The following is a 27,778-nucleotide window of genomic DNA, read 5'->3' as shown; positions in this document are numbered from 1 at the left end:
GATAGTAGAAGGCTTGTTGAAGCCAGTGTATCCAGAATGTTACAGGAGCTAAAAGGGATGGGTTAAATAAAGACAATGGAAACAAACATCCATTTCAAATGTTTTATTCACAGACTAAAAGTAGCATTCATTCAATATTAATTCAAATCCACATTTACCGGATTGACCTCTCGAGCGTACACCATTTATCAGTGAAGAGGTCTTACATGTTGGAGGGGTGTAAGCCATCGTCCCCTTTTCCACATAACAGAACCATTGATCAACAGTGTTCTGTGGAAAATGCGTCTTCTCTTCCGAGAGGACAGCGTCCCTGCAGATCAAATCCCCCAAATAAAGCATCTGTAAAGGTTTCACCGGAGAAGTTTACATACACACAGAGTACATAGCTCTCACATTTATCCAGCAGAGGTCATTGTGCAGCAGAACCTTCCCGTGTTGGCTACACCAAATGAGGCAGCCTGCAACACAATTCTATCCAAATCAACAGGTGAAGCTACAATGAACCTACACCCAGATGTTTGCCAAACTCCGGTATGATTGGAAGCTTGCTGAAGAGCAGAAAAAGGCTTTGTGATCTGAAGCCTTGTCCAGTTGTGTTTGTGTGCGTTGTGCATGATTACGCACGTGTAGGAAGAAAGTTAAACCCAGGGCTGTGTGCAGACCAGAAACAATCCCACATTGATAATGACCAGAATGTTCAACATTTAGGATGGGTAAAACCATTTATTTCCACAAAGAAAGAAAAAGAAAAACACGCACGCCACAACAACATAGCTTTGATTTACAAAGTGTGATTTCAGAATATACTTTATGTTCATAAACTGAACCGAGACATGTGTTGCATAAGAGTATACCATGGTAACGCATTGTCAATACCTATACAAATATGCACTGTGAGTTATATATATCTATATATTTATATAATATCTATTCATAGAGTTTCTATTTCTTCCTCTGTGATTCTCTAAAGATGCAGCCGGGCGCTGTCAGCACTGCTTGTGCCCCCTTGTGGCCACTAGTAAGACTGCTGTTATTGCAAACTGTCCTGATTTTAAACAAATGCACAACATTCGTACCACGATAAAACTAGGGGCCGTCTGGCAAGTCTCACAGAGACCAAGAGTGAGCCCGCCGTCACCGCTGCTGTCGCCGGGTTGGCCGACCGGAATCAAAAGATCTCAATACTCAAATGATAAGATTTCAGAAATCATCATAAGGCCAAGTATTATCATTGCAACTTCTTACCTCTACATCTGCAGGTGAACAGTGACAAGAAATGAAAAGACAAAACGGAAAAACAAGAACGGGGGTGAATTATATGCATTCCTCTTGCATAGTTGTGAGGCTGGATTGGGCAGCAGGCCTGCCTGCCTGGCTAATTAGGAGCTTTGGCACTCCTGACTGGACAAGAAAGACTTTGTTTAGCAGCCAGAAACATCAGAGCCACAGTCGTCGAGATGGAAATGAGACGTGCACCGAGCACGTCTGTCGGTTCCTTGATGTAACCGGGCACAACCGCTAAACCGACAAGGTTTAGCTCGTGCTGTAAGTGCCATGTATCATTTCTGTTAAAGATACCGTGCCGAGCTGACGGCAAAACCCTTAATATAATCGTTAGACTGAGATGACTGTAACTCGGCTGGTAGGACAGCTTGACCGTTGACTATCACTGGGAGTTCAGACTTGAGGCTCTTGCTGTGACTAGCTGCTAATAGTTTGACCCTCTCCTTCATCCAGATTATACACATTCATCCGTATCTGTTACACAGGACTGATTTCATACCAGTGCGATGCACATCCAGTGTTTTTTTCCCCTCAAACTAACAGAAACGTACACAAGGGATGTTCAGATTCTTTACATTCTTGCTGGAGTCCAGCTCTACATGAGCCCATTCAGAGGTCGTGCATGTACAACTAGTAGTCTGGTAGATTTGGATGTGTTAAAAAAAAAAAAAGAGAGAGAGAAAAGCAGGAAGCATCAGTAAATATCACCGTGAGAAGAGGAAAAAACCCTGTCCATAATCTTGAATTACCTCTGAAGCTATTTACAAAGATGATGTTCACATTGCCCAAAATATTTTGTAGCTTGAAATTACTTTAAACCAACATTTCAAAACAACACTTGCTATGAAACTGGTATCACTTCTGTGTGACGATCAGAGCGGAAATGAAACTGAAACGACGTTAAGTTGTGGGCTGATGGAGACCCGATTTGTTGCTTTGGTACTAAAATCACGCACATTTTCCCGTTCCTTCACCCTTGAACACCGATGTCACCAGCGCAGAGTAAACTGAGACTAAACCAGCCTGGCGGGAGACTTGGATCTGCATCACACAGTTCTAACATGTCACGAAGGCCAAATAACGATGGAAGGAAGAAAACAATAACTAAAGCCAACATGCACGGGCAGGAACTGCAGGCGACGGCCTCCAGCTCTCATCTACAGCCTTGAATTGGGGCTGAGCTCATTAAAAACAAAGCCCAGAGTCTCCAGCTGCCACTTCAGGGACACTCGCTGTGTCATTTCATGTGCAATAAGCGGTCTGATGTCCTGCATTAATGTATGGGGGCCCCCCCATCGATGACCCTCACGGTGGACAGGACTGATGTTGCTCTCACGCCTCGCCCTTCCTCTGGCAGGCTAACGGCAGCGGCCTCGCCACGAAGAAAAAAAGCCCGAACTGGCAGCGGCGGCGCACGTTTGGAAGAGCCGGAAACGCTGGCTTCTAAACAGGAAACACACCTCTGTTCTGCTCAGCCCTGCTGGTAGTCTGGTGCGATGTCCGATGCTGCGACCCGGACGTGTGTGAAAACAGTCAAGATTTAAAAAAAACAAAAAACAAAGAGAGAATAATAGTTAAAAATGATAGCGTATGTGAAGAGCGTAGCCAGATAGTAAGCTGCAGTCAAATGTCCCCTAACTTAAAAAGACCAGACAAGAGCCCATCAGAGCTTCTACTGAACATGAGCGTGTGACCAGTGCTCTGCCAGAATAGAACCGCAGGGGTCACCCAGAGGTTTGTTTGGCCTTGACATGTTCTGATATCCAACTTCCCCTTCTCCGCTAGGTGTTCTTTTCTCCTCTAGTAACACATGGAATGGATGGAGGAGTGAGGTCTTGAGCAACTTGTTGCCATGGTCCAACCCAAGACTCTTCTGCTTAAACCCCCCATAATTATACAGCTCACTGCTCCGGACTGCCGCGGCCTTTTTTTTGTTGCTCTGCCTCAGCTACATGCAGTCGTGTAGTCTAGACCCTGAGTGCCTTTCATAGAGAGGAATTCGAGAACGTGAGCGCACAAACAGGTCGGCTTCGGTCGCTCTTTCTATCATCCACATGACAGTGCTGACGTTTGAACTGGCCTGGCACAGTGGTCGCAGTATGAAGAGAGACGGCAAGAAAAACCCATGGATGACATTTCAAACTGGAAAAGTGTTACACTGAGATGCTGAGTGTGGAAGGATACTGGACCGGCCTCCTGCCAGCGTGTGCGTACATGGGCACTTCAGATAGACTTGTGTCTGTTTGTTCCACTGTGGTCTTTGGCAGCTTAAAAAACTAACACACCAAGGAAGTAGAACAGATCCAGTGACTCCCATTACTCATATGAGCTAGCAGGGATGGACAAATCCAGTCCAGGGCTGGAGTAATGCTGGGTTTTGTGTCCTACCAGGCAGGAAAGCTTTGACCATTGGCTACCTGTAGGATAGAAAACCCGGTTTGTACTGGCCCCCAGGGACCGGATTCCCCCCCCATCCCTGAGGCTCGAGGCCTGAGCGATTGTAACTTTCCCTCCGACTGTACCCTGAGAACAAACGAGTTCCATTCCCGTTTCCTGCTGCATCACAAGCGACAGGACCGCCGCCCGTCCAACTCCACGCCGGAAACACAAACGCACTCGTGGGAAGAAAAAAATAATAATTAAAAAACACGACGCAGACGTTCACACTCTTCACGCGTACGCTCTTCGATGCCCACAGCCACAAAACATACAGGCCTGTGTTGTGAAGCCTAACAATTCTATCCTCTACTGCTCCTGCTAACAACCACGGCGACACCACAAATACACAACGCTAAAAGGAACAAAGCAGGGAGGGCAGAGGTGTAAGACTCTGGGCATTCGGATGGCTTCAGATTTGAGGATTGGCAAATATACAAATGAGCTTTTTTCCCCCCTCAAATGCCAGAGTGTAATGAGAAGTCTTACTGGTCAAACATTTTCACACCCTTTTCTCATCTGGTGAGAACAATATTCAGCTCGGTGTCACAGGACTGTGAAGGTTTCGGAGACACACTCGAGGCTCAAATCAGTTATGGAATTGAAATAGTCTAGAGGGATCTAGATCAACATCCATTTGGGGAAAATCAGATCCCCCTCAGTGAAGGATACTGGCCAAAGAGGAATATTTGAGCATGGAGCCCGTGGAGAAAAGGGAAAAAGAAGACATGTGGATCAGGGTGGGTTTGTAAAAATCAAAAAAATCCAATGACTCTGTTGTGTTGTCTTAACTATAATTACATTCTGCCGGAGACTGCGGTGATTGGCCCACCCTGTTAGACAGATGATACATCAACGCAACACAAACATCTTAAACCCCACACATAAAACGAGCTGCGTAAAATTCTAAAAATGCATAAACTAAAGGAGGAAGATGAGATTCTGTTTTTAAAAACCCAACATCATTTGGTCTGACCTGTTGGTACTACCGCCCCACTTCTGAGAGGGTAAAGCCTCTATATACAACCACCGGCAGCCTTTAAAAGAAACTCTTGGTACCAGAGTGCATTAATCCTGAGATAGGACTGGAGAGATTATCATGGCTACGCCGTCACGGTCCCTTAACAACTGAGCAAACATTTGGTAACCACAGGGCCCGCCACTGGGACCGCTTTAAGATTCGAGCAAAGTGCTAGTACGCTGTACAACTGTAGGTCTGTGTCAGTACATGGAAACAAGGGAGTCTAAACTACAGACCTCTACGTGGAGCTCTGAGTCTGGAACGTCCATGCCTCTGCTTCTAAAGTGCCGTGGTGTGCTCAGGAGTAACTCAGCCGAAGCCGTCGTGGGTACTGACGTATCGGGCCCAAACCTTTGAGTCGCCCGGTAAACTTCCAAGGAAGCGGGGGAAACCCCCGACAGGTCACCTGTGGACCAAAGCAGCCGCGGTTTCACCACAACATGTGGCCCAGCTCACATTCAGCACTATTTGGTCAGCGACGCTCGGCTTCGGTCCTCGCTCAGATTTCCACGCCGCGTGGACAGCCCCCCCCCCCTCCCTCCCCCAACCCAAACCCACTTCATTTATCAAGGCAAAGGCATCACTTCACTAACATCTTCCAAAAAAAATTAAATTAAATTAATACCTTCATCTTGGTTAAACGTTACGCTGAAGAGTCAAACGAGACTGCCCACGCCACAATGAAGTATTTCCACCCTACATTCACTTCAAACATTAACTGGGCCCAGTTGGGCATCGCTGGACAACCAGTTTTCGCCCCCCCCCTTTACCGATATTACCCAACAGGCCCCAGCTCGGCTTTTGCCGTCCTTCAGCTTATCAATTAACCTTAATCTTTGAAAACAAATGTATGATTAGGTCTGTTACCCTCCACATCAAAGGCAGAGGTAAACGTTTTCGATGGCGAGGACATTGACAATAATTGTATCCAGAAAATTAGGAGCTGTTCCCAAGGCAACTGTGACTCAAGAGAGACAAAACTAAAAAAAACAAAAAAAACAACCACAACATCTTAGTCTAACTGATTGTATCACACAACTTAATAACACCACCACTACCAATGTCCTGGTCATGTAGTGATGGGAAAAGCCTACCTGAGACAGAGTATTCTACGACATGTGACCTAAATCTTGTGCTGTAGGTGCCACTTTATAGAAAAATAAGCAGTGTACCGTCAGTAGAAACTACAATCTCCACTCAGCTGTTGCTTGTTGTGGCAGAATATCCATCCGCCAGGTGTGTCTGCACACAAAGCTTTACAGTTCGCCTTCGACAGGAACCAGAAATAACCGGCATCAGAGCGAAACGCCGGGTCCATATACATTCGGTACGGACCTCTCTCGGCCCTTTACCGCCAAACCTTCTGCTCAATTTACCATGGAGGGAGAGTTCGATCCGCGAAGTCGCCCGCGTTAACCGCAAAAAACCGTAAGAAGCTCTGTCTCGGCACACTGATGGTTCAACGTGGCTTCAGCACAAACACAGAAGTCAGAGATTTGTCAAACACAAATATGGCATTATGGAATAAGACTTTTCCTTCTTTTTTTTTTGCGAGGCGGGGGTCAAGCGAGAGTCTGAATTTTAAAAAAAAAGTAACCACAGCTCTTTGACAAAGTGTCTGTGAAAACAGCGACGCTGGTCAGGAAGAGTCGACCCCTGACGGAGAGCAAAAGCAACTATATTCACTCTGAATACAGCGGCGAATGCAGCCTTACAACCAGCTCACTACAGCTCCAACCACAACAGTTACGTTGTATCGAGACTTGCCGAGTCCTGTTAGCTCGACTCCGATGTCGGATGGAAGACGAGGCTCCCTGTTAAAATCAACTCCCGAGCTTTCCCCTGCTTTTAAATCAGGATGGTGCCCCGACGTGGCTGCCAAAGAAAGCAGCATTCAACCAATGAGCCGCCACGCTGCTGGTAAGGCTCCCAGACCAGTGGACATGAAGGGGGGTGCTCGGCCGGAGCACCGGCAGGAGCAGCCATGGTTGTGTTAGCAAGGAAGTGGTTAGCATGCAAATTATATATATGTGTCACTAAAGTGGAGCAGAAAGCAAAATAAAACTATATATATATATAAAGAAAGAAAAAAGGTAATCGCCAGAGTGAGTAAATTTCACTGGGGAAAAAAAATAAAAAATCCCCACTCGGGCTTTAACCTGCTGGCCTGTGCTGTTCTACAGTAGCAACAAGCAGGGTATTAATATTGATGTATTTAAATACCAACACAGGCAAAGAAATCATCACACAGGAAAACGTCAGACAGATCAGGGAGCTCAAACCCCTTATAATGACAAAAAAAGTGTGGGGGGGGGGGATCAAAGTTACATCACACAGAAGCTCTGGAGGTTATTCTGGTGCTGGAGACACACGCAGAGCTCCCGCTGATCAAGACCAGACCAGACTGGATGGCTGATGTCGGACCAGAGGGAACGGGAAGCAGACCACAAATCGATTTTCCCCTCAAACTGAATACATTGTCACAGGAACATTAAGTTCTGACTTGGCAGCTCTAATAAGATTTCCTTTTAAAAGCAACTGAAATCATTCGTTTGTTCTTCTAACTCAATTAATTGCGGAAATTCAAGTGGTCGCGCTGGCGAAATGGGAATAACCGGGATAATCGCGGGCAATTTTGGGGTGCTAAAATAAACAAACATAAAATGCGTTAAAATAAACCAAAACAATCAGTGCACGTGAGGTAATGTGACAGGACTGACTGTTATTTTTTTGCACTTTTCATTTCCTGTTGACGTCAGGGGTTGGTGGTCTGGTTGACGCGGACTGGTCTCGTCTGGTCTTGACAGCGTTTTATCCGACATGTTTCGAGCCGACGACCCTGCCTACATGCCCATGCTGAAGGTCTTCAGCTCGTGGTGGAAGTGCTGGGTGGGTTCTGACAGAACCAGGCTGGAGTCCAGGCAGGGGTGCCAGACACGGCCGAGGCCCAGAGAGACCTCTTTGACCAGGTTGAGCAGCGGGTCGCCCTCCATGCCCACAGACTGGTCCGGATCAAACTCGATGCTCTCTTCAGAGACGGTCAGGACGCGAAGGCTAGAGCCTCGCAGTCGCGAGATGGCCACCAAATTATGGGACCATATGGTGTAACCTTCAGAGGGACAGAGAGGACTGACCCGTTAGACCCAACCTTTGCACTCAATGACTGAGTTTTTTCAGTATAAAACGGTTCTGAAGACACAAACCACACTACAAGAAGCCAGTTCAACTTGTGGTTACCCACCTAAGCTAATCCAAGAACATAGAAAACGGACTCACCGTGAATAACCAGTACAGCCAGTTGTGTACACCTCCAGGCCAACAGGACCAACGGGTCTTCATTGCGATTGACAGTGAGGTCGGGGAAGTCGGGATCGTCCCTCAGGAGCAGGAAGTGAGTCAATGTTTTGTTGTACTGCTGCGATATTAATTCCAAAGTGGCGTCAGACACCAGTGTGTGATAGCTGTCGAGGTGCAGGCGCTCCAGAGGTAGGCTGGGCTTTAGGACCCGAAGGAGCTCCGAGTTGTCCACCTCCAGGGCCATGACGTACACGCGCAGATTGGTGCTCACGCGAACCTGTCCACCGCCGGGCACACAAAAGGAGGAAGCAATATTTCAAGACGAGTCTTTGGGAGTGGACAGAAATGGCGTTAACGGACAAAGGTGTGTGACCAGTGCTTTCCAGTCGTCCTCTGTGGCGGTCCCTTCCAACGGCTTGAACTCCAGGGCAGCCCCGTTTAGCAGCAGGGAGAGGCGGTGCAGTGGAGTCCGGCAGGGCGACGCCAGCAGGCCGCAGAGCTCGGACGTCATATCGGAGAAATCCAAAGCCAGGGAGTGAAGGTTGGACAAACGATCCAGCTCTGATGGTGTGATGAGGGGACCTGAACAACATGAAACAGACGCGGCATTGAGGAATTTGTCATTTTAAGCCAATTGCTTCCGACGGGTCCCATCCACGCATACCCAGCTGGTGATCCAGTAAACTGAGGTGCTGCAGGGTCCCAGCAGAGGGATTGGACAAGCAGGCTAAAGAGCAGGGAGTTACCAAACCCAGCATGAAGCTACAAGACAACCACCTGAGCTGCCTGCTGTTAGACAACATCTCCATGAACAACTGCTGGATTCTGTAGGAAACACAGAGGGAGGGAAATAAGAGACGGGTGGAGAGGATTAGTCACCGTTCTGACCAGTGCTTCCTATTTGTTCAAGATAAATCCAGCTCCTCCGAAGAAAAGCCTCAGCATATAAATGCCAATGCTGCATTGAGCCCAAATCAAGATGTGTGTTTAACTGCTGCAGAAGCTTATTGAACGCAGCACAACGCTCGGTTTCAACGCCTTATTTCCTTGTCAGGTAAAGCTGCTGGAGAGGAGCATCAAAGATGTCAGAAAGATGATGACGTCAGCCTTACTCGTTAATCTTTTTGTCCCCCTGGTGGATCTGGTGGAGGTTGGAGCCGTCCAACAACCCCTCCTGCTGCAGGACACACGTGTCCCCGTACAGGCTGAGTTTCTGCAGGTTTCTACAGAACAACAGAAAGCGTAAAAACCGATCGATAACGGGAATCGTCGCAGAATTTTGAGAGCATAAAAACAGGAGTGTTGCTGTTAAAGACACCAGGATGAGGTGCTTTGACCCCCCCAAATTAATAAACAACAAAGTATCATCAGTATAGAGGATTCCAGGTATCAAGACTGATATGACAGGAAACAAACAAAATAACATCCTTGGTTCTCAGGTTTACGTGGTGGACGACAAAAACGTCACCATTTGACAAAAATGGGGGGGACCGCTGCTCTTCCTAAAGGTAACAGCAACGCGAAATAAAAGAGCGACGCACAACGCAGAGAGGATGTGTGTGAGAACGCTGCACGAGTTATAGCGAGCGACGCGCAACACCGAACCGCACAGGCCTGCAAAGGGAACGCTGTAACTGCATTTCACCCCACTTCCTCTTGATTATCGGCGAGCCAGAAAGCCCCAGCAACGAACCCGCAACAGGTCTGCGTACAGCTACTTAGTGTCTTAATCTTAACGACGCACAAACGTCTCAACGCGGTTTAACGTGGGCACTAAGGTTAAACAATCACGGGAGGAAACAACAAGAAGGGACCAGCTGTGTTAGCGTACAAAGGGTTTTGCACACCAACAGCGCGTTTAAGCAAGGATCACTCGCAATGTTGACTTTAACTGGAAGTAGAGCCGAACGCATTAAGATCTGAGCCATCAGCCAACACGAGCTAACCCTCCGTGTTCAGCGGAATCTTGTAAATCAGTGTTGCTTATGCTCCTCAAAAGGTATTGAAGCACATTCAATGGGGAGGTGGATGTCAAAGATGCCTGAAATACCATCAATGTCCTTCACATTCAGAAATTCTTATGTTCCATCGAGGCCTCCTGACCTGACCTTGGGGTTTTGGGTGCAGGATGAACCGTTCTTTCAGAATAAGACATCAGAGTGCATCAAAACCTGTGGGTTTATTGAGCATTTGGTAAAGGAAGTGGCACATTTCAGACTTTTGCTGTTGGAAAACACCATAAAGTGAAACTTAACTGGGCGAGAGGATCTTATCCATCACAGCCCATCTCATTAACACCAAAAAAAGGAACCCATTGAGAAATGTTGCGCATTTCTGCAACCTCCCAATATGAATTCACATCAATACAAAGAATAACACAATAACGGGTGCCATTCAACAGCCGGAACGAAGTGAAGACGTTGGAAGCTTCCGAAAGGCAGAATGAACGAGGGCTATAATGGAGAATGTAGGAGAAGGCGGACAATTCTGCCCTCAACCGAGAGATTTAGGTTTATTTCCTGCAGATCTCGACCTTAACCCGGTCACAATTTCCCGGACGACCGATGCACACACATCTTCTGCGACTCAAAAAGGCATCAGGGCTTAATATGCCTAAACTATAGAGAGTGTCGGTGCTGAGATCAGCAAACTACAGACGACAAAGCCTGACCCCGACGACCACTGTAGCGCAGCTAAAGCGCAACAAAAGCAGCCCGACCAAGCAGAAAACAAAACGACACGCTACACATCGCCCCAAACACAGCTAAAATGTCAAATTGATGATGACTAGGGGGGTAAAAGATGGTCGGGTGGGAGCCGTTAGCTGTCAATTGCGACGCAAAGACCCTCTTACGTAACTCCTAATGTCAGTTTCTGTTTGTTTATAGCTAACTAGCCGGCTAGCTGCTAGCTCAGTACGCTGCGCCAAACGCAACCAAATGGCACAAACACGGGAATGTCACGCAAATTTCTCTGGCGTGAAGCGACGCGACACCGCGGGGCGACATCTTGACATCGGCGAGCAGAACCGTACCTGTTGTTGCGGATGCCCGCGAGCACGCAGAGCACCTGGTCCAAATAAGCGGCCATGGCGTCCCTCCATCGCTCCGACAGCTGTGGGTCGTTATCGGGGCCGTGAGGCTGCTCCATCCTGTCGCTGTTGAGCGGGACAATATAGCCGTCCACCGGCGCCAGCTCCAGCTGCAGCTCCCGCACGAAGGAGCCGAACTTCCGCATCAGGAACTCCAGTTTCGGGGTCTCGTCGGAGCTGGAGTTGCCATCGTTACGGCCGGCGCCGATTCGTAGTTTGAGTTCGGTCCATAACGCGGGGTAGAAGAGACACTCCCTCCACCGGGAACAGACGGCCGAGGCCCGGAGCTTGTCTCGGTCGGACAGAAAGGAGAATATGTGGACAATAAGCTCGCTGGGCAAAGCCATGGCTCCGAGACCCCCGGACAGAGCCATGGCGAGCAAACGAAGCGGCCAAGGAGAAACAAAAACAGTCGGGTATAAAATAAAAAATAAATGTTGCAATAAAATCGTGCGCTGCACGCAGCGGACGTCTGCGACACTTCCTCCTCTCTCGGAAAACAATCCGGTTGTGAGCTTTACCTTCAATACTATTGGGCGGTACCACTTCTGGGCAGGGCGAGGGGGGGAAGCAATGGGCTGAACTCGTACATTTATCTCTATCGGGGAGTAAGAACGCCAATTCCTTCCTTAAAAAGGATAATATATTATTTTTATTGCGTGTTTCAAAAGAGGCCGTCATTTGTTAAATCCATCATCTCGACTGCGTGGGATGATGGATTACTTAGCTCCATGTGGAGGGAATGGTTGAGTCCTAAAGCGGTGTTATTTTTGCCATATCTCTTTCTTCCCCAAGTGGGCAGTGTTTTACCAAATGTTTAAATTAAATTTTAAAAAACGAACCAAAAAAAATCACTTGACACGTTATTTCTACCCAGTTACCAGCATTTGGGCACAATGGGTTGAATTTACAAGCTTTTTTTCCCCGTGTTAAATCCCACAAACCAAAGACATGTATCGGGAGACACGACATGACATAAGAATTGGCTACTAGTTGGAGAAAAAGCCACTGGTGATATTGTGAATGTTCTCCTGATTACTGGAGGAAGCAGCAGCAGCTCTGGGATCATCGTTGCCCCAGGCCATTTTGCCCCACTGGCAACAATTGTTGCCAAAGAGTATCACTGTCATTTTTGACTCAAATCAAAAAATCTCAAAGGTACTAATGCAACATTTACAATTATATACTAGTAGACAACTTAAACAAAGGTTTTTATTTTTAACAAATTGTTTCCAAGTAATTCCTATCGCATGACATCATTTGCTTCCTGCTCCTTCTGGTTGTAGACATGACAGGTGCAAATCTTCCAGAAAAGAAGAAATTTTAATTATTTTCCCCCAAGCATATTGATAATTATTTAATCAGTCAAGTCTCTAGAATAACGCTCAACTCAAAAATTGTACTTAGAATAACTACTTTTTTTTGTTTATGGACCAATTTCTGTCGGTGGCAACAAAAGTTGTGAGTAGCCACATAGCTTGTTGCTAACTAAAGAAAAACACCGTCTTCAGGATTGCTCCTATGTACTTATTTAAAATTGTGGAATGATGAAGAATGGCTCATTTTACTCTTTCTAGCTAAATAAATTCTGATAGTTTCAACCACCGGTCCTGCGACCCTGGTAGCAGGTACCAGCGATGCAACAACTGCGCATCATTTGCATGTGGAAAGTGTGATGTGCTACATGTGGAGCGCTTCAAGAAGTACCACACTGAGTAGAACATGCATGAAAGATGGTGAAATGGATGGGAAAAATATGTTTTATTATATATATTTGTGTGTGTGTGTTTTGAGGTTCTAAAAAAAAAAAAGATGTTAATTTAAGAATAAAGAAACCAGTTCAAATTTTTTGTTGTTTTGAAATTTATACAGGGGGAACCACCTTTTTGTCAGTATTTATTATGATGTCATTATTGTTTTGTTTTATAATAATAATAATATTGGGTGATGTTTGACCTATTGACAAGCTGTGTGACTACTCAAGTCACAAAAATGCTATTTTCTTCAAAACAAAATATAAAATGGAAAAATTAATGCATAGCATGATTCATAGGGACTCAACTGATAAATGGAACGTTTCACTCGCTGATACAAGTAAATACCAATCAGTATGAATCAAATGCCATCTCTGAATGACCTTTGACCTCTAGAATATGTAACAATTTTTAAAAAGGTTTTGCTTTAAATATTACGAATTATCCGAATATTTGTGTGAGTTCAACAATGGAGAGACTCATTTTCCTTAAATAAAATAAAACTATTAGTTATGATAATTTATTCTATCCATTTTGACTATCACCCCCATAGTATTATATATAAATATATCTTCCTCGCCCTCCTGGGAGTCTGAGGGTTCCATCCCAGGATCTTAGCTGTTCTGAGGACAGAGATCCCTGACGTTGTTCCTGGTATCTGTTGCAGCCATCTACTGGTACTCAGCTTGGATGTTATTGCCCCTAGTGTCCCTATCGCGACTGGGATCTTTGTTGCCTTCATACCCCATATTCTCTCTATCTCCTCTTTCAGCCCTTGGTACTTCTCCAGCTTCTCGTGTTCTTTCTTCCTGATGTTGCTGTCACTTGGGATTGCTACATCTATCACCACCACTCTCTCCTGGTGTTTATCTATAATAACCATAAACAAGAAACTCAGATATTTTGGTTTATTGTTGGTACTGGCTGAAGTGGTCATTTCTCGGTGGATTTCCAGCCTCGAATTTAGCTGCTTTCAATGTTTGTACAAAGCAAAATTTGTCATTATCAAGTGTTGATCCATAATAATATGAGGGACAACAAACAAAACAGGTCTTCTGAGATTTATGATCAGATTTGTGTTCTTGGGAGCTCAAATGAGCTTTTTGGGTTGTTTGAATAGCTCCATTTTAAAAAGTTATATGGTTTATGTAACATCCCATTATACAGCATACAGTGTTCTATTTGGGGATTTTATATCGATGTGAGGACAGCGTGATTGCCGTCGTTTGCTTGATATAACTGTCAATGTAGTCCATAACCACATGGTGGCGCTAGTTCATTTATGCTCGCTACCGCTCCGTCTCTTATCATTGCATCCTCTTACTTTCCCCTTCGTCTCTCAAGTCCCTTTAAAAAGCCAAAATACATGTTTGGATGAGAACCATAACAGAGTAAAACCGTCTTCAGTCTGAAACCATTCACAACAAGCAGGAAGAGGTTGGTCTGTTTTTTTTTCCATCTTAAATGCAGGGGGGGGGGGGGGGGGGTTGACATTACCCTCACTGGGAAATTACCCTCACAGACCAGGGTAATTTCCATATTGCAAAAGACAAACACAACAATTGCCCATACTCGAACCCCTGTTGGTTCAATTACCTAAAATGGAAGTCTGACTTCTGGCCTGTTAATGTCGCCAGGCATTTGTAATGTTGCATCAGACATCTTCAGATGGACAGCTGTAGCATAGGTGTTCCAGCAGGGCCAGGTTCTTGGCCCGGTCCAGGTTCTTGGCCCGGTCCAGGTTCTTGGCCTGGTCCAGGTTCTTGGCCCGGCCCGCAAAACCTCTCGAAGATCTTTCCACAGCACGCCTCTGTTTCAAATGGCATAAAGCTTATTTTAAAACTGAACGGGCCAGGACAATATGCCACTACTTACTGTTTTTGCCACCATTCGTCCCATATTCTTTCTTGTATTTGCACCACATCACCAGGACCACAACCAGGACAACCAGGACCACCAGGACCACAACCAGGACAGTCTGGTCCTTTGAACTTCCTATCAACACATGATACACAATCACTGGTAATTTTAATATTACACAATCACCAACAATTCTAATAATATTGTAAATACAATGTGGATTTAAATACACCCACCGTTTGTGACAGATGGGGGCATACCTGAACTATTATGCATGTTGCCTTTAGTCACTGGGTTTATTCTTTTTGCTGCATCTTCGTTGCTGCGAAGGTCCTCACAGGCAACTGTAAAAAGGTAATTTTCATATATTACTGACAAACTGCAGGTAAAGATGACTATGTTAGGACTTGGGCCTCACCTGTAACGTTAGCACTGTTAAATTCCCCCTGTGGAAACAGACAAAGTGAGATTTTTAATGCTTCATCAGGGGACCTGATCCGACAATAATGAGAACGTTACACATCTCAGACAGTTGCAAAATGCATTCCTTTGGAACATTTTCCAGATATTACAAGTGTATAATACCTTGCTACATGTGGCTTTAAAGAAGAGGTGTTCTATGCACTTAAAGGTGACGAGACCATCAAGGCTGCTGTTCAGCACCAGTGAAGCTTCCTCTTCATTGTTTGCAATCACGTGGTTCTGAATCCATAAATTAGTCCATCACACAGCCAAAAACAGCCTGATATTCTTAAAATACCAACAGCAACATTGGATTCCCCGAGACAGGTGAGTGCTGATGTGTTACTCACGGTTGCATTGGAGTAGCTGTAATCACAGTCTGCACCTGCAGGTCCGTCTGAGATGGTGTAGTAGAACAGGCCGCCCTCCTGGCTGGACGTCATTTGCAGCGCACAGCTGGGTGCCACAGTGACGGCTGCTGCAGGGAAAAGCCCATAAACAAGAAGCAATTTCTGTCTGTCTGTCATAATCCAAGATAAATGGATAATCAGCCTTTTGTATACCTGTACATAGTACAGAGAGTGTATACAATATACATATCAGAATATATAATATTCAGTGTGTGCAGAATGGTTGAAATGCTATTAGAGAATTCTAGTTATTGTGTGAGTCCGGCGGTAAAAGCAGTCATTTATGTTTATTGTGCTGCTCCACTCCGGTGGAAAAAAGCACCTTCACCCGCCCAGTTCTGTCAGGTGTCCTGTAAGTGGCGGGGGTTAATATGGATGACAGTTTAGCCATCATCCTCTCGTTTCCCACCACCTCCACTGAGTCTCGGGGGCAAAAAGTCCCGTGTTATAGGACGGATCATTTTCAACCTTGACAAATCGACTCGCACTTTCAAAGTATACTTGTTTTAAACTATAAACTTGACACACAATCAAGTCGACATTCGAGTGGAAATAACGGAATCGCGCGAGTGCAACGGCGTCGTAAAGAACATTTACAAACACGTTAGAAGTTTTTCGATGAAATTAATAAGAACACTCACAACAGTAGAATCCTGATGCCATGAATTAACTTTGATTCTTTACACATGCAACCGCATGAGTCAAGCACCCTTAACTATGTGACTATGTCACATCCAACCTGTCTAAACGTCAGAAGTCTTTCTATGAATCCCTCCATCCATCCTCTACCGCTTATCCGGGGTCGGGTCGCGGGGGCAGCAGCCTAAGCAGAGAAGCCCAGACTCCCCTCTCCCCAGCTACTTCCTCTAGTTCATCCGGGGGGATCCCCAGGCGTTCCCAGGCCAGTCGAGAGACATAGTCTCTCCAACGTGTCCTGGGTCTTCCCGGGGGCCTCCTACCGGAGGAACATGCCCAAACACCTCACCAGGGAGGCGTCCAGGGGGCACCCTAACTCGGTGCCCAAGCCACCTCATCTGGCTCCTCTCAACGCGGAGGAGCAGCGGCTCTACTCCGAGCTCCTCCCGGATGACAGAGCTTCTCACCCTGTCTCTAAGGAGAGCTCAGCCACCCTACGGAGGAAGCTCATTTCGGGCGCTTGTACCCGTGATCTTGTTCTTTCGGTCATTACCCAAAGCTCATGACCACAGGTGAGGGTAGAAACGAAGATGACCCGTAAATTGAGAGCTTCGTCTGTTGGCTCAACTCTCTCTTCACCACTACGGACCGGTGCAGAGTCATTACTGCTGATTACTCTTTCTATGAAATTAATAAGAATACTCACTGAACAGTAAAATCCTGACGTGGAGAGCCATAAATTCACTTCGGTTCTTCATACAACCTGCGGTAGCGGGCTCAGACGTGAGAATGAAGAGTTCCCCGATCCAGGGGTAATTTATAGTTACCTAACCACGCCCACTTTAGTGACGTCTAATTGTCAAACCACAGGGAGGAATAAACCGGAAAGCACCAACTGACAGAGGAGCGTAAAGGTGGCTGGAAATTACGGTACCTTTTGAAACTTACCCGAAAAAATCGTTATAACCAAACTATACACCCTTTTAGCTACAAGCCCCTACCGACTCACTCAAACGTCACTTTTAGAACATCGAAGAAAATCAGCGCTGAAGAACTGATAAAGGTGTTCGACAAATGCAAATGTTGTTTTTACTTCTGTGGAAAAGCATTTTTTTTAAAATTTTTTCATGTTTTAGGGTTAGGGTTAGGGTTAGTCCTAACATAGTCATCTTTACCTCTTTATATTTTTGACAAGAAATATATTTATATAGAGCAAAGTATTGTAAGTTATATAAGGTTTAAGGGTTTTTTTAATTGTAGAAAAATATTACTGTCCGTTTTTATCCCCATTCATGTTCAAAAACATTTACTTCTAGTGTGTTCAATAAATGTTTATCCTGTTCGGCCAGCAACCTAAAGTGTGCTTTGAGTTTTGGCCCCAGGTGCAATTGAGTTTGACACCCCTGCTCTAAGGTCTCAAACCCCTACTACTTGGCCCTGTTAACTCTAAAAATCTAAAACCTGCCTTTAAAACGACATCATCTGATTTCCCCCTCAACAATTCCTCGAGATTACGTGTTACTTTATTACCTGTAAGAGTTTTAGTGTGACTCTGAAACTCACTTTCATAGCGCTCTACTAGAACCACGGAACCCACAATTTTGTGTCACACACACCTTGTTGTTGTTGAGCCACAGCCACAAACATTCACTTATATTTCATTAAAGTCTCAAGATGAGGAGCAACAAAATAAACATTGTGATAGAAATTTAGATAAAGGTGAAGGGAGAGGTCAGAGGTCGGGAGGAGGTGGTGAGAGGAGGATCAGGGTCTTTAACAAGTAGTTCTGCTGATGATCCTGCTGCTGCTGTCTGGAGTGACTGGCTAGTTTGGAGACACTTGTGTTCTGAGTTTAGGTTTTCATTTTAGCTGCCTGACTGTTTTAATAAACCCAGATTGAAGTTGTTTTGTGATAAGTGGCTCCATACCTGTGGCAAAATCTGTTTTAATAACCCCCCCCCCCCATGATCATGATACCCCTTTATGTACGCACACTCACCTTAATATGTTCATATAAATACAATTTTAAGCTGTTCTGAAACTTTAAGATGAGTTTATGGACAAACGATCAGCCTTAAATAGGAAACCGCGCCCTCTGGCGACAGCAAATAGATAAAACGTACGTTTAAAGGATAAAACGTACCTCTGTGTTTTCTAGTCGTGCTGTCAACAGTAAAATAGTGAAACCACAACATTTGGGCTCATTCATCTGTATTAGACACGCAGCCTGATGGAGTTGACAACTTAAAGAACAACACACACATCCAGTCTGGCTTTGATGGATATTTATGGAAATTACTTGATCTTAAATCCATACATAAAAGTTAAAATAACACTGGGAACCTGGTAGACAATATAATTTAACACAGGAGTGCCGACTGGAAACACCCAACCTCTGAACCTCTCGTCATGTTTTTGTTTTTTTCCAACCAAAGAATCACAGTGAGATCGGATTGGAAAATGCCTTCATGTTGCCTCAACGTCCTGGGGGTCATTTAAAGAAGCCGTTTGCATCCTCTCAGGTACAGGAGCGATAAAAATGGTGAAGCGGATCATTGTGATTCAATGTTGCGAAAGTGTCACACAAAAGTCTCAGAGGAAAAGTGATCAGAGGCACTGACGATAAGTGTAAAACTTTGATTTTTATTTTCAACTTCCCTCAAATTAAAAATGATTCTTTTATAAATGGTGGAAATCTGAGTGCAAAAATAGATTTCTGCATTACAATGAAAATAAGATTGTCATTTTTGTTCTCATACAATCTTATAGAGTCTAAAAGCAGAATTTACGTCAGCTGAGCTTAAATGCAATAATAAGTTCTCAAGTTAAAAAAGTGCTTAAAAAGGTTTAACAGCATTAAAGCAGATACAGTGATGGCTGGAAATAGTGGAAGGCAGCAGAAAACAGCAGAATCTCCATTTGGCATGTATCCACTCTAGTACCTTTGGGGACCGTACAAAATTACCCACCACCATTACACACCATTAAACCTATTAAAGATAATAAAAATAGAATAAGAAATAAAAGAATAAATTAAAAATAGAATATACATATAAAATATATTAAACTATTAAAATTTAAATAAATGAATAGATGGATGAATGAACTGAATGAATGGATGTCACAGTATTATGTTATTGCAGTGTTGTTCCAGTCCTTCTGTCGGCCCTCCTCCCCCCCAGGGAGGAGTTGAACAGTCTGATGGCTCGGGGGGTGAATGAGTTCCCCAGCCTGTTTGTGCTGAACTTGGGGAGGCGCAGCCTCTGGCTGATCAGGCTTCTCTGGCTGTGGACGACAGTGTGCAGAGGGTGGCGGACATCGTCCATGATGCTCCACAGCTTGTCAATAGTTCTCCTCTCTTTGCATAAATATAGAATACAGAAATAAAATTACAACATAAATATTAAATATAACCAATTACAGTATTGTGATTGAATGGGTTTGGATGGGTTAGAGTCTAAAAGCAGACTTTATGTCAGCTGAGCTTAAATGCAATAATAAAAGTCCCCAAGTTAAAAAAGTGCTTAAATAGGTTTAACAGCATTAATGCAGATGCAGTGATGGTTGGAGATAGTTGAAGGCAGCAGAAAACAGCAGAATCTCCATTTGGCATGTATCCACTCCAGCACCTTTGGGGGGGTTTAGACAGCTGTAGAATATGTGTTCCAGCAGGGTCAGGTTCTTGGCCCGGTCCAGGTTCTTGGCCCGGCCTGCAAAACCTCTCGAAGATCTTTCCACAGCACACTTCTGTTTCAAATGGCATAAAGGTTATTTTAAAACAGAACGGACCAGGACAATATGCCACTACTTACTGTTTTTGCCACCGTTCGTACCATATTTTTTCTTGTATTTGCACCACATCACCAGGACCACAACCAGGACCACCGGGACAACCAGGACCACCAGGACCACAGCCAGGACAGTCTGGTCTGAACTCCCTATCAGCACATGATACACAATCACTGGTAATTTTAATATTACACAATCACCAACAATTCTAATATTATTGTAAATACAATGTGGATTTAAATACACCCACCGTTTGTGACAGATGGGGGCATACTTGAATTATTATGCATGTTGCCTTTAGTCACGGGGTTTATTCCTTTTGCTGCATCTTCGTTGCTGCGAAGGTCCTCACAGGCAACTGTAAAAAGGTAATTTTCATATATTACTGACAAACTGCAGGTAAAGATGACTATGTTAGGACTTGGGCCTCACCTGTAACGTTAGCACTGTAAAATTCCCCCTGTGGAAACAGACAAAGTGAGATTTTTAATGCTTCATCAGGGGACCTGATCCGACAATAATGAGAAAGTTACACATCTCAGACAGTTGCAAAATGCATTCCTTTGGAACATTTTCCAGATATTACAAGTGTATAATACCTTGTCACATGTGGCTTTAAAGAAGAGGTGTTCTATGCACTTTAAGGCGACGAGACCATCAAGGCTGCTGTTCAGCACCAGCGAAGGTTCCTTGTCATAGTTGTTTGCAATCACGTGGTCCTGAATCCATAAATTAGTCCATCACACAGCCAAAAACAGCCTGATATTCTTAAAATACCAACAGTAACATTGGATTCCCCGAGACAGGTGAGTGCTGATGTGTTACTCACGGTTGCATTGTAGTAGCTGTAACCACAGTCTGCACCTGCAGGTCCGTCTGAGATGGTGTAGAAGAACAGGCCGCCCTTCTGGCTGAACGTCATTTGCAGCGCACAGCTGGGTGCCACAGTGACGGCTGCTGCAGGGAAAAGCCCATAAACAAGAAGCAATTTCTGTCTGTCTGTCATAATCCAAGATAAATGGATAATCAGCCTTTTGTATACCTGTACATAGTACAGAGAGTGTATACAATATACATATCAGAATATATAGTATTCAGTGTGTGCAGAATGGTTGAAATGCTATTAGAGAATTCTAAAGTTATTGTGTGAGTCCGGCGGTAAAAGCAGTCATTTATGTTTATTGTGCTGCTCCACTCCGGTGGAAAAAAGCACCTTTACCCGCCCAGTTCTGTCAGGTGTCCTGTAGGTGGTGGTGGTGGGGGGGGGACGTTTAGACAGGTTGGGTGTGACACCCTACGGAGGAAGCTCATTTCGGCCGCTTGTACCCGTGATCTTGTTCTTTCGGTCATTACCCAAAGCTCATGACCATAGGTGAGGGTAGGAACGAAGATCGACCGGTAAATCGAGTGTGTTGCCCCGAAAACCAGGTGGCCTCTATAGACAATTGCAGCACTTTTTGGGGAAAACCTGGTCTGATTAGGAGAGACGGTGTCCATCCCACACGTCGTATCTGACTTGGTCCTTAGAACGGACAAAGCCATTATCATTGGAGACTTTAATATCCATGTAGACGTTGTAAATGACAGCTTTAGAAACGGCTTCATATCTTGACTTGAGTCAGTTGGTTTCCTCCAGCAGATGCAGTCCCGACGTGGAACTTATTGCTATCGGACTCCGTCCATACTATTTGCCACGGGAGTTTACTAATGTCATCGCCATCACTGTTTATATTCCTCCGACCGGTAAAGCGAACACGGCCTGTGACGCGATTCACTCTGTCACAGCTGACCTGCAGACTAAACATCCCTGAGCCTTTATCCTCATCACAGGTGACTTCAATCATGCCTCCCTTAAGTCCACCCTTCCTACATTCCATCAGTATGTCCAGTGCAGCACGAGAGACAGGAAGACTTTGGATCTACTGTATGCTAATGTCACCAGTGCATACACCTCCCTCCGCTAGGCAAGTCTGATCATAATCTCGTGCTACTCTCCCCATCATACACACCTGTGGTTCAGCAGCAACCAATCACTGTGAGGACTGTTAGGAAATGGTGTTTCAGACTGTGTTTCTGACTACATCGTTCTGCACTGAGAACTCCGTCCCCACCAAGAAGGTACGCTGTTACCCAAACAACAAACCATGGGTGACAAGTGACCTAAAGGCCCTTTTTAACAAGAAGAAGAGGGCCTTCACTGCTGGAGACCCAGCTGAGCTCAGGAGAGTACAGAAGGAACTGAAACGCAGTCTGAAGGAGAGCAAGGACGCCTACAGAGCCTACAGAGCTTCTCACCCTATCTCTAAGGGAGAGCCCAGCCACCCTACGGAGGAAGCTCATTTCGGCCGCTTGTACCCGTGATCTTGTTCTTTCGGTCATTACCCAAAGCTCATGACCATAGGTGAGGGTAGGAACGAAGATCGACCGGTAAATCGAGAGCTTCGCCTTTCGGCTCAGCTCTCTCTTCACCACTACGGACCGGTGCGGCGTCCGCATTACTGCGGACGCCGCACCGATCCGCCTGTCGATCTCCCGCTCCATTCTTCCCTCACTCGTGAACAAGACCCCGAAGTACTTGAACTCCTCCACTTGGGGCAGGATCTCCTACTCGACCCGGAGAAGGCACTCCACCTTTTTATATTATGTATATATATTATATATATGTTTATAATATATGCTGTATATATATATGCCTGTAATGGTCCATCTGATGATACATCTGATGGGAACGATCTCTTTTGTAAACTACCTGCTAATATATACGAGCTGATGCAACGGCGTCGTAAAGAAGTTATTCTATGAAATGAATAAGAACACTCACAAAAAAGTAGAATCATGATGTGGAGAGCCATGAATTCACTTTGATTCTTCACACAACCACCTTCGTTGAGAATGGATGATAGTATGAGGCAAGCCGGGTTTGACAGAGCGTTCCGTGACGTGCCCCGTGGTCCATACATGGATGGAATGTACCAACTTTTGGTACTCTTCAGGTTGAAAAAGTTACTTGTTAATTTGTTTCGGCCGCTTGCAAAAGTGTTTCTTAAATGTGAATTTGTGTCAAGACTTGTTAATGTGTTATGGCAATGTAATTATTTTTTCTGATTTGTAAAAATGTTTTTTAAAAATTAAAATTGTCAGCTTTGTAAAAATGTTTGGCCCCTCTCGGCCACCACCCTTGTAGGCACTACCTTCTGAAATAGGGGGGCGTGCCCGATTGCCGCGTGTGATCCCGGAGAACATGGTACTTAGCGCAGCCTTCTCAAATAGTGGGGCAAAATGTTTTCTTCTTCCTATGGGGGGCGTAACAGAAAATAATTGAGAAGCACTGACTTAGCGTATTTGTTGCTACTCTTGAGAGTTAAATTTAGACATGTCCAAATTCCGGCCTGGGGGCCAAATGCGGCCCGTGGTCAAATTTCATCCATCCCGCAGCCTCTCTCATAAAATCAATAACATCTGGCCCGCACATAGACTTAATACATACACGGCTGTTAATCAGGTGTGCTCTGTGTAATATTCTCAGGGAATATCTTATATATGTGTGTGTGCTATGCTGTAGAGGCATTTGTTGAAAGTCGTCACTTGGTAACAAGGGGTGTGTCTATCGGGTAGAGTTGCGAAGTCAATAGGAAGTACCTGTATGTATTCACGGAGCGGAAATAAAAGTTACGCCCGCACGTCGTCCTGCTTTTTTTATTATTGTGCAATACAAGACATGGTGTCAGAGTGACTCGAACCTGCATTGAAAAGAAGAAAATAACAGTGGAAATATGGACGTCGCTGGAGTTCCTTCACCTCGCATGGACTGGGATGCGAGCAACTTGCCCGAAGCATGGCGAAAATTCAAGCTACATGTGAACTTGATGTTCTCTGGCCCTTTCAAGGAGAAAAGTGAAGAGGAAAAGTGCAGCTACTTGCTCCTTTGGATTTGAGATAAAGGCAGGGATGTTTATAACACATGGACACTTACTGAAGAGGAACGCAAGGTATTAAAAACCTATTATGACCGTTTCCAAGCATATGTAGAGCCCAAAGTGAACGTGATTTTCGCTAGATACATGTTTCACCAGAAAGTACAGGGAGCTACAGAGCCTTTTGAGCAATTCGTGACTGAACTGAGACTACTTGTCAAAGACTGCAGCTATAATAATAGTGAAGAGATGGTGCGAGATCGTGTGGTCTTTGGGATTTATTCACCAAAAGTAAGAGAGAAGCTACTCAGTGTCGGGTCTGATCTAACATTGGATAAGGCGATAGACATTGCCAGGAGCCACGGCATGGCACAAGCTCAGCTCCGGAGTTTTGCTAACAGCGGCAGCGCAAGCTCGCGCGAACAGGGTGTGCACGCGGTGAGCCGGCATACATCAAAGGGTGCCGCATGGAAATCCCGCGCAGACTGGACAAAAAGAAAACAAGCGCAATACCCCAGGAATCCTCAGGGGGGAGACAGACCACTCCAAATCGTGTGGATACTGCGGAAACAGAGCTCACAGAGAGAAAGACGCTTGCCCAGCAAAAGGAAAGCAATACAAGATTTGCAACAAGTGGAACCATTTTCCAAAGGTATGTCGTTCCAAAACACGCAAAGTACATTCAGTCAATGAAAAAGAGCAGAACCAAGACCCAGACAATGAAGATTTGTTTATTGATGTAGTGACACAAGAAAATAACACAAATAAAACAGAGCAAGCCTATGCAAATGTGCAAGTTGGCCCAAATAAGACTGTAGTTCGCTTTAAATTAGACACTGGCGCAGACACAAATGTCATAAACCCAGATATACTCAGATCTTTAGGACTACAGGATACACTGGAGCCCTCACTACGCCCACTCTATGGCTATGGAGGTGGGCAACTTAGTGTTAAGGGCAAATGCAACATAAAATGCCAATATAAGGACATTAAGCTAACGTTGAAAGTGCATGTCGTCGACACGGGCGCCACCAGTGCTAGGCTTAAAAGCATGTCTGGACTTTGGACTGATTAAGCTCATACTAGCGGTGTCTGACACACCAGATGTGTCAATTCTGGATAAGTTTGCAGATGTCTTCACAGGAATAGGACTATTCCCTGGTGAATGCACCATCCACCTGGACCCCAAAGCAATACCTGTTGTCCACCCACCAAGGCGTGTCCCCATTGCACTGCGTAAACGTCTTAAGATGGAGCTACAAAACATGGAAAAGCAGCAGGTTATCATCAAAGTAACAGAGCCAACCGAATGGGTCAATTCTATGGTGGCAGCAGAAAAACCCCGCACAGGCAAGCTGAGAGTATGTCTCGACCCCAAGGACCTGAACAAGGCTATCAAACGGCCACACTATCCCAGCTCGTGCTGTTGAAAGAAACGATCCAGTCAGGCTGGCCTGAGAAGAGGCCAATGTGTCCTCAGACCATTGCAGAATATTGGAATCACAGGGCTGAACTTTCCGTGATGAACGACATCATATTCAAGGGGGAAAAAATCATCATCCCTACGCTACTGCGCACAGAAATGTTATCCCGGATTCAGGTCACATGGGCATGGAGAAGTGTAAACTGAGAGCCCGTGACATCTTATTCTGGCCTGGGATGAACAAGCAGATAGAGGAGATGGTTGGAAAATGCCCCACATGTCTCACATACAGACCGTCTAACACCAAAGAGCCCATGATGTCTCATCAGATCCCAGACAGGCCATGGCAAGCAGTGGCTACAGACCTGTTCACTTGGAACAACGATAACTACATCATCACAGTAGACTATTACAGTCGATACTTCGAGTTGGACAAACTACACAGCACAACGGCCCCCACCGTGATCCGCAAGCTGAAAGCAGCCTTCTCCAGGCATGGTGTGCCTCAGACTGTCGTTTCGGATGGTGGTCCTCAGTATAGCTGTAAGGAATTTGACACGTTTGCCAAACAATGGGAGTTTACACATATCACCACCAGCCCATACTATCCTCGCAGCAATGGCCTTGCTGAGAAAGCCGTGCACTCATGGAGAAAGCCAAAGCGGATGAAAGAGACCCCTACCTCAGTCTCCTTGAATACCGTAACACACCTGTGGACAACTTCAAATCACCAGCCCAGCTGTTCATGAGCCGTCACCTGCGCTCCATCCTACCCAACACCCACAAACAGCTGCAACCAGAGGTAGTCAACCACGGTGATGTCTACACCAGGAGAATTCAACAACAGCAGCATCAGAAGAAGTACTACGACCGATCAGCCCGCCCGATGACTACACTGCAGCCAGGACAAAACATCCGTCTCCAGGAGCATGGTCGTTGGAAACCAGCAGTCGTCATCAAGCCAGCTGACACAGATCGATCCTACCACGTACGTACTACAGAAGGACAGGAGTACCGACGAAACAGACTCCATCTTCTGGACACCAATGAGGTACACAGCGATGAGGTGAGCTCATATGAACAGTATACTGCACCACCTGCCCCACAGGCAACCGATGACACCACACCTCCCACTGTGACTGACATTACACCACCACCCAACGTGACTGTCCCATATCAGACAAGATCTGGACGAACCGTCAAACCCAGAAGTGTTATGGACTTGTAGGTAAAGTTACACAAGGACTGAGTTTCATGACATAGTTGAACCTGTAAAATGTCATTTTGAATTAACACTGAGTTACGTTGATTATTGTTATATACTGTTTTGCCACGTTCATAAGTATTACGAAGCATGCAGAAGAAAAACACTGAAGCTTGGAATGTATGTTTCTGTTTATTGCATTAAGGAATCTGTCTACTAATAGCTGAAATTGAACATTTCTTGCACGGGTTACAGTACGTATTTCAAAGTATTACATGGTACAGTTTCCGTATAGAATATTTTTGTTTATCTCGTTATTAGGCATTTTAACCAGCAATATACTGCGCCATTTTTCAAAAGAAAGGGGATGTAATATTCTCAGGGAATATCTTATATATGTGTGTGTGCTATGCTGTAGTGCCGCCTAGAGGCATTTGTTGAAAGTCGTCACTTGGTAACAAGGGGTGTGTCTATCGGGTAAAGTTGCGAAGTCAATAGGAAGTACCTGTATGTATTCACGGAGCGGAAATAAAAGTTAAGCCCGCACATCGTCCTGCTTTTTTTATTATTGTACATATTGTGCAATACAAGACACTCTGTAGTCCAGAATTTACGGTAGCTTACGCACTAAATGCTGTTCATCATTTACCCACTAGAGGGCAGCATCACTTTCCGCGAAATAACCCCGTGTGACCGTTTGCCCCCAATTTTCTAAAATGGCGACAATCAACAAACAAAGGAAAGTTGACTGCGAGGGCCGACGCTTCAAGGATGGGTGGAAATTGGCCTATTTCTTCACTGAAATACACAACGACTGCGTCTGCCTCATTTGCAAAGAGACAGTGGCTGTTTTTAAAGAGTTCAATGTCAAGCGACATTACCAAACAAGACATGCTAACATTTACGACAAGATCACAGGGAAGGAACGCAGCGAAAAACTGAAGCAACTTGAAGCTAGTTTAATCTCACAGCAGCAACATTTTGCAAGAGCTCGAGAATCAAATGAGAACGCTACAAAGGCTATTTACGAGGTAGCAGCGCTGATCGCAAAGCATTGCAAACCTTTCACCGAGGGTGAATTTATCAAATGATGGCTATGGTGAAGAAAATCTGTCCTGAAAAGCAGCAAGAGTTTGCCAAAGTCTGCCTGGCACGTAACACTGTGGCACGCAGGATTGAAGAAGTGTCATCAGACAT

General features: G+C 45.2%; 3 protein-coding genes across 7 annotated transcripts in view; all 3 read right to left on the bottom strand.

Annotated features, from left to right (window-relative positions):
- Positions 1–88: 88 nt before the first annotated feature.
- Positions 89–11,647, bottom strand: fbxo33 (F-box protein 33). The gene is made up of 6 exons (XM_011616858.2): positions 11,073–11,647; positions 9,151–9,261; positions 8,703–8,863; positions 8,412–8,620; positions 8,018–8,315; positions 89–7,850 (listed from the first exon to the last, which is right to left on the bottom strand). Exons 1-6 carry the CDS (start codon positions 11,501–11,503, stop codon positions 7,585–7,587), a joined length of 1,476 nt encoding a protein of 491 aa, XP_011615160.1. The 5' UTR covers positions 11,504–11,647; the 3' UTR covers positions 89–7,584.
- Positions 11,648–13,747: 2,100 nt separating this feature from the next.
- LOC105418188 (uncharacterized) overlaps positions 13,748–27,778 on the bottom strand; it is a 48,407-nt gene continuing 34,376 nt past the window's right edge. For all 4 annotated transcript variants that reach the window (XM_029833062.1, XM_029833063.1, XM_029833064.1 and 1 more), the window contains exons 6-11: positions 15,556–15,680; positions 15,329–15,445; positions 15,162–15,189; positions 14,980–15,087; positions 14,759–14,878; positions 13,748–14,693 (exon numbers count right to left, since the gene is read on the bottom strand). In XM_029833062.1, coding sequence (XP_029688922.1) covers positions 14,548–14,693; positions 14,759–14,878; positions 14,980–15,087; positions 15,162–15,189; positions 15,329–15,445; positions 15,556–15,680 — 644 coding nt within the window. In that variant the 3' untranslated portion in view covers positions 13,748–14,547. The remainder of the gene's footprint in view (positions 14,694–14,758; positions 14,879–14,979; positions 15,088–15,161; positions 15,190–15,328; positions 15,446–15,555; positions 15,681–27,778) is intronic.
- Positions 19,554–22,943, bottom strand: LOC115248922 (uncharacterized). Of its 2 annotated transcripts, none has more exons than XM_029833067.1 (7): positions 22,862–22,943; positions 20,870–20,994; positions 20,640–20,759; positions 20,473–20,500; positions 20,291–20,398; positions 20,085–20,189; positions 19,554–19,998 (listed from the first exon to the last, which is right to left on the bottom strand). In XM_029833067.1, the coding sequence occupies exons 1-7, from the start codon at positions 22,890–22,892 to the stop codon at positions 19,727–19,729; spliced, it is 789 nt and encodes a 262-aa protein (XP_029688927.1). In that variant the 5' UTR covers positions 22,893–22,943; the 3' UTR covers positions 19,554–19,726. The 2 variants fall into 2 exon arrangements, with proteins under 2 accessions (XP_029688927.1, XP_029688926.1); XM_029833066.1 differs by having other exon boundaries at positions 20,870–20,997; positions 22,862–22,938.

Source organism: Takifugu rubripes, chromosome 2 (assembly GCF_901000725.2).
Source record: "Takifugu rubripes chromosome 2, fTakRub1.2, whole genome shotgun sequence".
Lineage (NCBI taxonomy): Eukaryota > Metazoa > Chordata > Actinopteri > Tetraodontiformes > Tetraodontidae > Takifugu > Takifugu rubripes.
Note: the sequence above shows the minus strand (reverse complement) of the source record. Positions and strands in the feature narration are given on the sequence as shown.